The 14,755-nt window shown below is 30.4% G+C and overlaps 4 protein-coding genes across 5 annotated transcripts; 2 read left to right on the top strand and 2 right to left on the bottom strand.

The window, feature by feature from the left end:
- Nucleotides 1–1,514: 1,514 nt before the first annotated feature.
- Nucleotides 1,515–5,805, bottom strand: LOC108751329 (bifunctional 3'-phosphoadenosine 5'-phosphosulfate synthase-like). The gene is made up of 6 exons (XM_018491434.1): nt 5,420–5,805; nt 3,657–4,460; nt 3,099–3,533; nt 2,810–3,019; nt 2,352–2,634; nt 1,515–1,948 (listed from the first exon to the last, which is right to left on the bottom strand). Exons 1-6 carry the CDS (start codon nt 5,474–5,476, stop codon nt 1,851–1,853), a joined length of 1,887 nt encoding a protein of 628 aa, XP_018346936.1. The 5' UTR covers nt 5,477–5,805; the 3' UTR covers nt 1,515–1,850.
- Nucleotides 5,806–6,107: 302 nt separating this feature from the next.
- Nucleotides 6,108–8,991, top strand: LOC108751451 (28S ribosomal protein S31, mitochondrial). Its single transcript, XM_018491659.1, has 8 exons — nt 6,108–6,184; nt 6,327–6,462; nt 6,925–7,141; nt 7,542–7,626; nt 7,708–7,840; nt 7,985–8,209; nt 8,388–8,605; nt 8,685–8,991. Exons 2-8 carry the CDS (start codon nt 6,437–6,439, stop codon nt 8,951–8,953), a joined length of 1,173 nt encoding a protein of 390 aa, XP_018347161.1. The 5' UTR covers nt 6,108–6,184; nt 6,327–6,436; the 3' UTR covers nt 8,954–8,991.
- Nucleotides 8,992–9,171: 180 nt separating this feature from the next.
- Nucleotides 9,172–10,460, bottom strand: LOC108751452. Of its 2 annotated transcripts, XM_018491662.1 has the most exons (5): nt 10,309–10,460; nt 9,899–10,185; nt 9,636–9,778; nt 9,460–9,532; nt 9,172–9,348 (listed from the first exon to the last, which is right to left on the bottom strand). In XM_018491662.1, exons 2-5 carry the CDS (start codon nt 10,088–10,090, stop codon nt 9,172–9,174), a joined length of 585 nt encoding a protein of 194 aa, XP_018347164.1. In that variant the 5' UTR covers nt 10,091–10,185; nt 10,309–10,460. The 2 variants fall into 2 exon arrangements, with proteins under 2 accessions (XP_018347164.1, XP_018347163.1); XM_018491661.1 differs by having other exon boundaries at nt 9,899–10,460.
- Nucleotides 10,461–10,884: 424 nt separating this feature from the next.
- On the top strand, nt 10,885–13,232 carry LOC108751453 (eukaryotic translation initiation factor 1A, X-chromosomal). The gene is made up of 5 exons (XM_018491663.1): nt 10,885–11,163; nt 11,363–11,446; nt 11,530–11,766; nt 11,940–12,040; nt 12,265–13,232. Exons 1-5 carry the CDS (start codon nt 11,148–11,150, stop codon nt 12,268–12,270), a joined length of 444 nt encoding a protein of 147 aa, XP_018347165.1. The 5' UTR covers nt 10,885–11,147; the 3' UTR covers nt 12,271–13,232.
- Nucleotides 13,233–14,755: the final 1,523 nt, after the last annotated feature.

Below are 14,755 nucleotides of genomic sequence, written 5' to 3'. Positions count from 1 at the left end.
ATTATATAAATATATCCAGTTTTGTCATTAATTAAGAGTTTAAAATTATTTCAATTATAATTAACAAGACATAAGATAGACAAAAAATAACGTACTGGCGTGATAGGAGTACTATTTAAACAATATCTTTTTATGAGAAATACTATTATACATATATATATTTTTTTTTATTATATACATTTATTCTCTATGTATTTATATAGAAAATATCAGACTTTTCGTACTTTATTTGTATAAAATAAAATTTTATATACAATAGAAGATTATTGTGAATATTTCGGATGATGCATCCGAAAGAATATACTTCGTACAGCACAGAAAGATTGCAAAAACACTATAGAAATATTTCATTGCAAGATTGCAATATTATGTATAATGCAGTTGCGTAGTCTGTTAATTAGATGATCGTAACGTTAGAATTTAGAAACGTCTGCTATCATCATAATTTCGATGCACATATTGTATATTAATGATTGTGTTAGAAATATCTAATGATATTATACATTCGGTATTAGTAATTTAAACGGATAAACTTGAAAAAAAACGTAGAGATTCAAAAAAATCTTTTATATATCTTCTAATATAAAAATTAATTTAATAAAAGTAGCAATGTAACTGTAAATGTTACGTTATAATAAATCAAATATAATCGCAATTGCAGTATATGTTGTCATATATATCAGTATATATATATTGAGAAACAAATTTAAGTCATGGAAAAATTATTTGGAATTAATCAGAAAAGTACATACATTTATTAGATAAGTAAATGCATATGATTTTATTTTAGTTATGTCAATGGCTATTATTGTATTTGTTAGTGCATTTTTTTCAGTACCGCATGTACTTGCTTCTTAATAAATCAAAATTAGACTTGACAATTTTTTTGTTGCCACAATTGCTATGGGTCTCGTAATTTTGCAATGTTTCTTTTTACAATGTTTTCACAAAATTGCAACGTGTTGTAATGTAGCTAAAGATTCTGTGCTGCATGAAATTTAAATGTGTAACGTTTGACATAAAGTTTATTTAAATTTCAATGTAACTTACACATTTATTTGAATTAATATCTCTACTTCAAAATATCAAGTTTTTTTGCGCTTATGCTTATTCCAATGATTGTATGCATCTGAAAATTCTTTCTAAGTAGAATCGGAATGTTCCTCTCGTCTCGAGAAAAGATAAAATTCTTTTATCTCTCATTGTTTTATTGTTGATCGCGAAAGAATTGTATTGCAAATTCAATTGCCAATTCCGTTATAAAGAAGCTATATATAAAGATATCTAAGTGCAAAAGTAATATAAATATTTTGGTCGATAAAATATTCAATGTACATTTTGCTAAGAATGCTATATGCGCATTAGGTATTTTATCAATTATAATATATTATATTTTTGTTATTAAAAAACTTGAGATCTTTAGCATGCACTTGTAGAATAATGCACGTTCAAATTGATTTTCAACGAATAGTCTGATATTAGTTTTAAAATAAAATAATATATTAATGCTCTGATAAACATGAGAATCAGATAAACGAATTGTATCTGCCTAAATATAACTTAGTTTTATAATCGTGATTTTCTTTACAAAAAATCGATTTTTCTTTGTACAAGCTGTTCTGAATTAACCGCATATCTTTAATCTGAGTTTCTTTTTTAAGTTACTTCTGAAATGATTTTTCAAATTTATCAAATCTTTGATAGAGGAGAAAGGAAAAACGGTACTTCTTTCTCTTTTTCTCTCATACTTTTTTAAATATGTCAGTAGTCAAACTTCAAATTAAGATTTGTCAAAATTCATTAAAAATTGTCTGAAGATCAAACTTTTAACACTCGTTAAAGTTCAAATTTTAATTTTTGTCTAAATTTTGGTAGTATTGCACAAGTACTTGCCATGCTTTAGGTGCCATGAAACCATCCGGAGGATTCTGGCCTGTCTCTGCTAATCCTGCAAATAAAATAATTAATGTTGAATCATACGTACAAAATTTTAAATTTCAAAAGTTTCAATATTATATACAATTTTTCAATTTTTTAAAACATCTTGAAAAAAAATATAACGAAAACATATTGAGATAATTTGTAGGATAAATTCTATAATGTTAATCATATGAAATAAAGATGAAGATCAGGCGTAAAATTTATATTTTAAATTTCTGTTTTATCTTCGCTTTTACCTTGCTGTACCTTGTGCCTATCTTTATTTTTATATTATTTCATTATTAATGTGTGTCTGTTTTGCTTAATTTTGCTTTTAGTATTTATCTTTCACTAATTATTTTACTTATATTGTTCATATATATTTTATAGAATATTAAAACTTATGTATTATAGAATATCATAAAACTCACCTCGCATCTTTGTTCCTGAAATAAACTCAAAATCTTGCTTTCGCTCAGGTTCGAAGAATGTCATCTTACCATTCCGTGTATCATAAGCGGCCACTTTAAATGGAATGATCTCGAGATTATGAAGACCTCGGGCCATGGAGAGTACTCTGGCGCCATGAGTGGGATCATACAAATTGCCGTCAGGCGTGGCATCTTTGTTTGGGTGTGGTATACCCGCAGGATCCCTACCTACGATGTAAAAATTGGCGCCAGCGTTCATCCTAGCCTTTGCGTGCCATTGCACCTGCATAAAAACAATTGTGTTTATTTCATTTATGTTATATATTCATAGTAAGTACAGTGAAAGATGCACGGGATTACAACAGAGACAAAGTCAAAGTTTTATTAGCAAAACGGCTGAAATTAAAAGTCAAATTACAACTAAAGCTAAAACTCATTAAGGTAGTTACAATTTTCACCTCAATCGGTCCAGCATACATCATCGGGCTGGGAAAGATGGCTAGTAACGTAGAATTAGTATCCAGCACACCCTCGTCTAGAACTGCCTTATGCTGCAGGATCCTGGTGTATAGGGATACATCGTCTTCTTTCGTCCAGCCACCTAGCGGATGAAGCAGCAGCACAGGATTTTTGAAACCACGCTCCTCCAACAACAGTCTTTTTGTATCCTTATGCGATAAACAAGGTGATTTTCATTTATATTTTGTTATATGAAGGAAAACGATTTGCTTTGAATAAGTGACATACTTGCATAAGAAGCGCATGACCATTGTGAATGGGGTTTCGTAGCTGGAACGCAAATACTGCATCAGCTTTCATTTTTCGACATCTGGCACGTATCTCATTTGGCGTGAGTCTGTATTTGTCGAGTCCGTCATGCCATTTGATCCGCTCCAACACTTCGAGGTCGCCACCCATCAACCAGTCGCCGGAATCATAAATCATCCTGACATAGGGATGACCTAAGTTGTTAGTGCCGAACTGCCAACTGCAACGCTCCTCTTTTCGATGGAAATAAAATTCTGGTCTTCGTAGGATGGCCAAAGTTTTCTGTTTGTGCCTCAAGGTCACAGCAAGAGAATTTTCTAAACGATTCTTATCAATCGTGCTTATTGCAAGGACAATTGGCACCGATTGGTTCACTTCTTTGCCATCTTCGAGCAAACACCGCAAGTGTTGAGCCTTAAAGAAGAGAAATTATGATGATTTAATGATTAAGTTGATAGATAAAATCGCATCACTTAATTTCCAGATAACACATCATATGCGGGATGCAATCATGTTTTAAGGTTGCTTCAAGCATACCTGAAGGTATTGATGTTCCCTCATAAAACCTGTTAATGGTGTCGCCCATCCTTCTGCTAAAACTTGCAGCCATTGCACGTCGAGTTCATTAATCTCCACGTATTGTAGAGTTTCTGCTTCCATTTTCGCAGAAGCTAGCTTAGAATCCGGAACAAAGAGCTCTTTGATCAGATCTGATGGTTTTGCAAACGGTGGAATAATGTGGTGCTTCTCTAAAAGCTCAATTACAGTCGAAGCAGACTCCTCAGGAGTGCAATTCTCGGTCTTTACAATTAAATCAGGTTTCGTGGGTCTCTCGTACATTTGATCGATGCCGGTGAAACCTTTAATGGTACCCTGCCGCGCTTTCTTGTAAAGGCCTTTAGTGTCGCGAGCTTCACAAATTTGCAAGGGTGTATCTACAAATATCTCGAAGAAGGGCAAGTCAGCTTCTTTATGAATCTGCCTTGCCATCTGTCTATCTTCTTCAAAAGGTGACACAAAGCTGCAGAGACATATCTGTCCGCTGTCGGCGAAGAGTTTTGCTACTTCAGCTACTCTTCTAATATTTTCTTTTCTATCTTGCTTGCTGAAAGTTAGATTGCGATTTAGACCACTCCTAACATTGTCGCCGTCTAGGCCATAGGCAGGAATACCATGATTCACCAAAATCGCTTCCATTTGAAACGAGATGGAGGTCTTGCCAGCACCAGAGAGACCAGTTAGCCATACTGTGCAACCTCGAAAACCACGAATACTGCCTATAGCTTGTCCCCGCTTGGCTCTGGATACGTGATGTGCTTGCTCTGACACATTTGCACAAATCTAAAAAAATTTCCAAAATTTTATAGAATATATTCAAATTCAAACGTTTCCACAATTTTATTATTTGGAAATAATTTCCTGAAGAAACAGAATGTAATTTGAAATTTCAAAAGATTTAATGTGCTTGTTGTGTTTTTTTCAAAAAGGAACCATCTCATTTCAGACTAAATGCAAGAAGTTTAAGTCATGAAATATTATCACTCTCAACTTGATATTTTTTTATGTTAAATTCATATAATTACAGATTTCTACATTAATTTTTTTTAATGATTAATATAATTTTTTTTAGTATAAGTATCTGAAATTTGTGCTAACAATCGTTTCTGTAATATTACATGTATTTTTTACAGTTAAATAAATATTTATCTGAATATTTATTTTATTTATACTCATGGATATGTCAGCTTCAAAGAAAATTATTCAAAAAGAGAGGACAGGTATAATTACAATTTTAAATGAATCTTCGAAAATGAAACTTTCCATAAAAGGCTTGATTCCATGTTTTAGACAACATAGATTTCATCATAATAAATCAATTTCTCTTCCATATAGTGTCATCCATAATAAATCATCCTATATAAAATAAGACGTTAAGTCTTTCAACAGACAAGCAAGACATTCTTGTTTTTCAATTTTAATTTTATACCATGGTTAAATAATAAAATATTTAAATCTAAAATTTGCTTATTCCTACTTATCTGTACTCTGTACGTTTTATATTTAAGATAAATACAAAATATATATATATACATGCATATATTTTGAAGAAAAAGACGAAAATAAGATAAGAAAAAAACAAATTTGATACATGAAATACAGCAGATATCAAACTAAAGAGAATTATATATATAATCCATACGAAGCAAATATAAATCTTGTTATATAAGTTTTATTATATTATTTTAATTTCATCATGCTGTACGAAGCGAAAGAAATGATATTGCACGAGATAAACGTACCATCAGCTTTTTATTTGGTGGCGGTGCGATACTCTGCTCGGCGTTACTCGATGACATGATTGCAGCTACTAGCAATTACAAGTTTACGAGCACATACGTGGCAATTGTGATAAATACGACCGAAGGCGACAAGTACGATAACGGATGACGCTTTGTAATTCCATGTTAACAATCACCGACATTGATTGCATTGCGTTGCGATTCACTAAACTGTCTTCGTCATCCTTGATTCGCCCCGATTCCGTCATCGGAGTCGATTTTAACCAGATATAAAATTCATTAAATTACTATACCGCATCAATAATGCTACGAAAGTAGCGCAAAGATATTAACCATATCGAAACCAGAGTCAAAAGGTGAGAATGAGATCATTCATCATTGTATGGGCGTCGCCATATTGAAAATTAGGCCTTAGATACTAGCACTATCTGAACTTAGGAGCAAAACTACTTAAATATATATGAATCACTGGTGAATTGAGATAACTTTTAATTAATATTATTAATAATTTTTACACTTTTAAATTGATTTGCTATATTTTTTTTTACAAATGATGCAAGGCGATTTCATCATTTTTATATTTAAATTCATTAATTGTTAGAAACTACACTCTAATAAATTCTTTTACCGACGATAGGGCAGAAGAGAATGTAATGCCTCCTAAGTTCAGATTCAGAGGTGCTAGTATCTATTCCCAATATGGCGCAGGCCATGTGATAAATGATAACATCGCCGAAATGATCGCTTTCAAACTATTTTCTTTAGGTTAGGATTTCTTATTTTTAATCTTTTAATTTTGTAATTACATTTGTTATTAATCTTTGTATGTAAGTATTTGACATATAATGCATTATTGTCGCTACTATTAACATGCGACTGTCAACTCGATTTAATTTTTTCTTATTAGATTCTACGGCCTCTATACAATTACTTGTTCCTGAATAAGAGACTCTTTCAAGTGCTATCTTGTGCTCATTTCTCAGTGTGGTAAAATTGAGTTGTAAAATATTTGCAAATATGTTGCCCTTATACATATTATCAAAGTAAGTACATTTGCACTATATTGAAATTAATAGATAGTTGAAAATGTTGTATATTAAGATGTCTGTCGAGAAAGTTTTCTATGGCTTAATGTATAGAATTTTTATTATATATATATATATAATGAGAATAAAATAATGAAATATTATATAAACACGATTATATATCTTCAAGGGTATAAAAAATGAGTTGTTTAGTATATTTTTCAATTTATATTTTATCTACATAGTTTGCATCTCTCTCTCTCTCTCTCTCTCTCTCTCTCTCTCTCTCTCTCTCTCATTTAAAATTTTATAATTAAACTAGATCTTTATTTTTTTATGCACATACATATAGTTATGCTGTATAAAGTGATTTATTATATTATTATTGATTAATGTTTTTATTAGACTTGTATTATTCTGTATAAAATACTATCTATTAATTGATAATTTTTTTATTATATCAAGAAATATATTTCACAGATGTAATATAAGATCCTCAAGCGGAATATTATTTCAATGGATAAATATTTCCACGAGATTGTGCTCTTCATCTTCATCATCATCAGATTCATCAGATTCTGATTCTGATTCTGAAAAAATAAAACCAAAGACAACGCATGTTAAAAGTGCAAGTTCTGCAAGTGCAACATCAGATAACAAATATGATTTGGAAAACTTCTTGAAGAACATGCTACAAGTAAATTATGAAATTTTTATGTAATGATATCTATTTTTAATTATGTTAAATCCAGAATATATTATTTCATTTCTATTAGGAATCTCTATTATTTTACTCTATTTTTAGTAAACATACAGAGATACTAACAATAAAAGTTCTTACTTTAAAAAAAATAATAAAAACATTTTCTTTTTTGAAAATGTTCTAATATTTAAAAATAATTTTTTTTAAATTATTGCATTTCAGAACACAGAAATCAAACTGAGTATTTAAATAATAATAATGTGTGCTAAATTGTGTTATATTTTAAAGTAAAATGTTGATATACATTTAAAAGTAATATATAATGAGATATTTTTCAGAGACAAATGTAAGCTAGTATATACTTTAATGAAGATATCTGTTATTACTTTTTTAGACAAGAAAGATGCAGAAAACTATTGATGTTGCTATGCAGCCTAAAAAGAAGAAGGAAATATCAAATAAAAAACATGAATCTTTTGGTAACTTTATCTATTGATAATTCTATCTTTGTGCAGGTTTACATCTTGCCTGATGTGTTTAATTATTTTTTTTTTTTGTAGAAAAGAAAATAGTAAATGCGGCAGAAGATGTGGCTAACACGCTTGGTGGAGATAAAACCAAAACAACATCAGACTTGCTTGAAAAAATTCTTGCATCTAGAGTAAAAGCATTGAAAAAAATACAAGAAAGCACGTATGTAAATGTATTGTTGCATCATTGAGTACAATAAATTATATATATTACATATAGTAATATGTATATGTTTACACATATACATTACTTGTAATTTCATAAGTTTTTTTAAAAATATTTTTATGATATAATTTTATTTAATAGTAAAAATGTTAAACAATTGTCAAAATATGATGTGCAAAAAAATTCCCAAGGACAAACAAAACATTTAGAAAAAAAGTCTATAATACAAAACCTGCTAGACGAATATAATAAGCAACCAATAAAGAAAGCAATTGAAGATAGTATATCAAGAAAGTTATTACGAAGTGTTACACCATCTAAAGAGATGTTACAGGATACTAAACGTGAAAGAACGCCTCGTGCCAGGTATTACAAGAAATATAATATTAATTATTATTATATTATAGAGATTAAATCTATTCATTTATACAAATTATATGATATTATTTATTTATTATATTATATTATAATCTAATATATTTAGATATTTTAATATATTTTAAATATATATTTAACGTATAATTTTTAATTGATTATATGATAGATTCGAAAATATCAATTTGTGGAATGGAAAGCCTACTAACATTTTTGAAAATATGAATGCCCCTTCACCAAATATACCGGAATTGAAAACATGGGCGGCATTAGAACAAAGAGAATTAAAATCATTGACAACTCATCCACCTGCTAATGTTTTTCAAGAACTAATTCTATGGACGGAGCAAGGAAAATTATGGAAATTCCCTATTGACAATGAGCAAGGTTTCTACTACACGTGCTTATATATTATGTTCTTTTGGCACTTGGAATAACTGAGTTTAATTATTTTTATATATTTCAGGAATGGAAGAAGAGCAAAATGTTCATTTCTCAGAACATGTCTTTATGGAACGTAATCTGAAGGGATGGTGTCCTAAAGCAGGACCAATTCGTCATTTTATGGAATTAGTGTGCACTGGACTTTCAAAGAATCCATACTTGACAGTTCAAGAGAAAATTGGACATATTATGTGGTATAAAGAATACTTTGAATCTAAACAAGATTTGTTGCAAGAAGTAGGAGCAATTCAGCAGCCAATCTCTGACAAAATAAAAGAAATTACAGAATAAAATAACATATATGTTAGTGTGTTCTACAATTTTAATGTATTTCTTATTTTCGAATTTCTCCTTTTATATTCCCATACATAAATATATTATGTAATACATATAAATAGGTCAAGGATAAATTATTAAATTACTAAGAATTATTTAAATATAATATTAATATCTTTATTATGTACAATATGCAATTTTAATATTGACATGCAAAAAAGTTCAACTTTAAATTATAAATATGAATCCTCATAATCTTCAATTAGTAAGTTTTTATCTACAGATAATTTCATTTGTATACCGTCATTTACAGGATCCATTGATAATATCACAATTCTGTTTATAACTAGCAGTTCAGGATTATCCACACTTCGATGTAAAATTAAATCGATTTCATCTCCTATTTCCATCTGTTACAATTATTCTACATGTATAATTATGTACAAGATATAAAGATAATTATAATTTTACTACGACTATATCAGTAGGTTTCAGTTTTATTCCAAAAATAGTAAACTTACCTCTTTAGATTTCTTTAATGTTTTATTTCCATTTGTACGAATTTTGCTTGCATAAAAGGCTTCATCAATTTTACTAAGAAAAATGTGAAGTAAATAAGATTTAAATAAAAATATAAATTATAAAGCAATATGTTATATTTGTACAAATATAGTACATAAAGTAAAATTAGACATACTTGCGAGAAATTCCAAATCCAGCTTTGGAAATGGTATCCAATCGAATAGAAGGTACCCTTACTTTGATAACTTTTGAACCTATGAGAGCTTCCTCCTCGTCTTTCTCTTTCTCCTCGTCAGAATCCTCATTCTCATCTTTCTTCTGCAATATATTTTCAGAGAGAATATATTCATCTGTGTTTAAAAGCTTACCGAAGAGACAAATAAGTGGAAGACGTTAAATAGGTCATATTAAGGAAAAGAAATAAATTATATTAATTACAATATTAGCAGCCTTCTTTTTGGATTTGAATCTTTTTGCTATGTACAAGTGACAATGATTTTGTACACTATTTGGTTTTGCAACGCCATTACACAAGAGATTCGATTGTAAAGGATCTCGTAGGTAACAAAGTGTACGCGCATTGTAACACACCGATCTCTTAATAATATTAACTGTCACTTTGGATAACATAACAACTTATCCAATCACAATTTGGAATATCTATTTATTGGTTAGATAACCTTTCACAATGGAGCGACCGTGTATAATTGTATCAAGTTCTTTTCCTGTCGTACATTTATTAAAAAATGTAAAATACGAGTGTTTTAGTCGTAAAATATTGTAAACATTAATTATTTATCCTTAATTATCTCAACTTTTAAGATTAATCGCTAAATTAAGAGATATACATTTTCTCTGTAGCTAGTACTCTATGGAAAGAGTGCGCAATGGACTTATCATTCTTCCTCTTTTTCTCTCTAATGTCTAATTGTATATATCCATTTTATTTTGAGTGCAGAAAGCGCGACGCAATGTAATTATAAAGAACAATGTAATTATAAAGAGCTATCTACCACTACATCCGTCAGCGACAAGATATTATTATATCTCGGAGATTTCTAAATAAGAGAGCAATCCGTGACGAAAATAAAAATCGGAGTATAAAAGTCGAATGTAGGGAAAAACAACAATAAAATCGTAAACGAAGTTTCTAGGAAACGAAATGTAAGAGGCATTTAAATAAATTTCTTTTACATTTCAATCCCAATTTTCGTCTTCTAGAAGCTTCCATCACTCAATCTCTCTTTAGACAGTACTCTTTAGACAGTTTTAATCAGTTTAGTATAGTCTAATGTTAAGAAGAATGGACGTATCCAACGATTTGGAAATTGCGGAATTTATGTCGTAACATCCGTGAACCTTGGGCAAGCCGGAAGTGTACGGTTCTCGAGTCAATTTTGTTGTTAATCGAAATTTTCCGTAAATTTTTTCTCGTTACATGCCCATTTTCTTCCACCGATTTGTTAATTGAAAATTACGAGAATATTTATCGTCTAGATATCAAAACTGAAGAAACGAAGAGCAGTTTCATTTTAGGCTGACATCTCACAGTCCGCAATCGACTATCTCTGTAGCAGCTCTACACTCTGCCACAACTCGCAAGGATCTTCGAAGCGTACCACCGCATTGTCACTTTTCGTCGAATTATTTGTATCTTCGTCGTTGAGAAAAATCGTGCTAGAGCATCATGCCAAAGAATAAAGGTAAATGCAACCTCGATTCTATCCCGCGTCTTGAATTCTCGATTTTTCAATTATTGCGTTTTGTCCCACTAATGTGGTTAAGTTTGTTAACTTAACCTAATTTGCGTCAACGTCATCCTCGAGGTGACTCGAGTCTCAAGTATTTTCACCCTTTCGCACGACTCGCTGAGAACATTATCACGCAAGGCTTTGTTCGCAGGAAAGGGAGGTAAAAATAGGAGAAGAGGAAAGAATGAGAACGAGACTGAGAAGAGAGAACTGGTGTTCAAGGAAGATGGACAAGGTGAGAGTGAAACATGGTGCGAATGACGCGACGTTCTCTCGGGAATGAGTGTCGGTGACTTACTCGATGTTTGTTTTGCGCAGAATACGCTCAAGTGACAAAAATGCTGGGCAATGGTAGGTTAGAGGCCATGTGTTTCGACGGGGTCAAACGATTGTGCCACATCCGAGGCAAACTGCGGAAGAAGGTGTGGATTAATCAAGGAGATATCATACTGATCGGACTGCGAGACTACCAGGATGCTAAGGCAGATGTTATATTGAAGTACACGTCTGACGAAGCACGTAACTTGAAGACTTATGGCGAATTCCCAGAAACTGGTAAGTATTCTAGTACATTTTGCAATGGAAATTGCGAAGTGTAGTTTAGTAGACCTCTCCTAATTTTTGGTTAAATTCTTAATCTTGTAAATTATTTTATAAGTTGTAAAACAATTTTTTTATCTAAAAAAATTTCTATTTTATATATTTTCTAACATAAAATGTTTTCTTAGTGCGTATCAACGATACAGTAACCTTTGTGGAAGACGGATTCGATGAAGACATCGAATTTGGGGATGAAATTAGCGATGATGATGAAGATGATGTTGACAATGTAAGTTTTTATATATTCTTTCAAATTATATATATATTCTATATATTTATGTTATATTATAATTTTTTTATTTTTTAGCTTTTCTACACTTGTTTTATATACAATAGCAGTTAAAAAGCTTAGTCTATTTTTCTCTTTATTTTTTTTTATTTAGTTTATTTTAGTATAAGCAATAAACTGAATAGTGCTCATTCAGCATGTGATATATATCATTCTCCTTGCAGATCTGATGACCTGCAGTTTAATAATAAAAAAGATACATCACGAGAACATATATGGGGACATCTATTCGTTTGAAAAATACAATTACACGTCAAAGTTTCCTTCTGTCGAGTAGCTCATCTCACTGTATGTATCTACAAATAAATCGTCAGTTTATGGGTAACATCGTGTTCCAGTTTGAATAGTTGTTTTTAATATTTGTAAATTTTTATAGGAGCGTAAATTCTTTCAAATAGGGAAATTACAAATATTTAGCATATGGAGTTAAATTTTGCGTACGCGTCAGATTAATCAGATCTACGTTTGTACATAATCAATATGCATACCACCTTTATATAATTGTTTTTCTTTGTATATTTCTTTTTTATGTCTTGTATTATCTGCCAATTTGTGAAATATACATATACATATATTATTAACTCAGAAAATGAAATATCACTATATATCACTCAATAAGTACTCTTTTTATATGTTGGAATGTCTCTCGTTAAAAATTATCTTTCAGGAAGCGAAGTAACGTACAATTAGACATGTCAAATTTTGATGAGATTTTAGAACTTACTAGTAAATTGCTAAAATAATAAATTAAATATTAAATTAATAAAAGATGCATGAGAAGGAATAAGTTCTCTGTAACTTTCCCGTCTTGGCGTTCTTTTATTATTGTTTCAATCGGTTAACACATACGTTGTTAGTAATATAGCTATTCAGTACAACACGTAACGCGTGCCACATTTAATTCTTAGGACATGCGTTTTGTTATGTAATTAGTGCAATTATTCAATGCATATCCTTCGTTATAAAAGGAGATTACAGTGTGCTGCATTTCGATATTATTTGATATTAGCAAAGGCGAAAATGTGCAAATTAATTTGTATAATTTTTGTTTCGATAAAATCCGATAATATTGTTTAGATTACAACGTAAAAACGGAACAATTTGATTGTGAATTTGGATTTTTTTCATTAAATAAAATTACTTATGTAAATGGAAAAAAAACATACTTACTTTCCCACATCCTTTCCCTGTAACGTATCGACTAGAAGATTTACGCAGTATTTTTCTTTATTTACAAAAAAAAGTTTATAATATGAAGAATGTATACTTACGTAAAATTATCCTGCTTAGTTCATATCCGAAATATACTAGTTTTCTTTTTTTTTAATGTAATTAAATAACAGAATATTTGAAAACAATAAAAAATGTTAAATCAGATAAAAGAAAAATATACACGATAGATGCGAAAAAATAGATAGTGATTGATTGGTTATTTATCGAATGTCCAAATATAAAATGAAAGAATGAAATAGGTGTCCTCTTTCCTTATCTTTCCATTGTAGAGGACATTGTAATTCTGATGCAACATTTTATTTATTATGCCGCTGATAGTTCTCTCACATAATAGTATAGTAAATTATAGTCTCTTTTTTGATACCTTAACGCCATGCAATGCTATTGTATATAGTGACAGCTTAATGCCATTATAGTATTGAGGAGGGACATATGTAATTAGTATAGGGAGAATATATGCTTGACTGCTTGACGTATTATGTTGTCCACAAAAATTAACTTGTACAAAAGTATGTGAGATATAAAGCATCATCCCTTAAGAGAGATATAAAGCATCATCCCTTAAGAGAGATATAAAGCATCATCGACCCTGGCACGTCAATGCTTCAATGATAAGTGGCGCAGATATTACATGTGTTTAGAACAATATTTTCGTATTACATTTGTCGGTAACGTAAAATAATACAAAGTATATTGCTATTGCTCATGGAACATAACGTTTGTATGCCACGTAATATGACCACTTATAGCTCCACATCTATATAAAATGAAATACGTACAAAATATTTTTCCCCTCGGAAGATAAATCGTGAAACATCGTTGATAGCGTTGAAGCACCAGTGTCGCGGTATTCGTAATGAATTATGTACCAAATGTGACGACAATACATGGGAGCATATTATTTTATTTTGATGCGCGTGTGTGATTGTGCCTTTGGTCCTTAGGTCAGATAGGCTCTAGGCAAGTCTATTAAACGTAGTATAACAGTCATTATAGATAATAATTTATAAACTTCAGATAGCATAATCATTATATCTTTCAATATATTATACATTAATAGAATAGCTTATTTAAATTTTGTTGTTCTTTTAAATATATTTATATATTATGATTTTCCTTCCCTCCCCCTTCTTCTCTGTATCCATTAAAATTGTGTCGTACACTGAAAGCTAACATCGGCTTAGATATTAAAACGAATTCGCATCGCCCACCCTAGACAACATAATCCCTACATTGTAACGGGTTTTCTTTAGATGTTATTCCAGTTTACATTGGTTCACGTGGATGACAACGTTGACAGTATAACCGCATCGAGCTTACAATTAACGAGCATGTAACATTTATTTAGGGACTCGCTATATAAATAAAATACTCCTGTTATAGCACCTTACAATTATTACAATCCATAGTACATTTATATAT

Source organism: Trachymyrmex septentrionalis, unplaced genomic scaffold, assembly GCF_001594115.1.
Source record: "Trachymyrmex septentrionalis isolate Tsep2-gDNA-1 unplaced genomic scaffold, Tsep1.0 scaffold44, whole genome shotgun sequence".
NCBI classification, from domain to species: Eukaryota; Metazoa; Arthropoda; class Insecta; order Hymenoptera; family Formicidae; genus Trachymyrmex; species Trachymyrmex septentrionalis.
The sequence above is the reverse complement of the archived record's forward strand: the minus strand, read 5'-3'. Positions and strand labels throughout refer to the sequence as shown.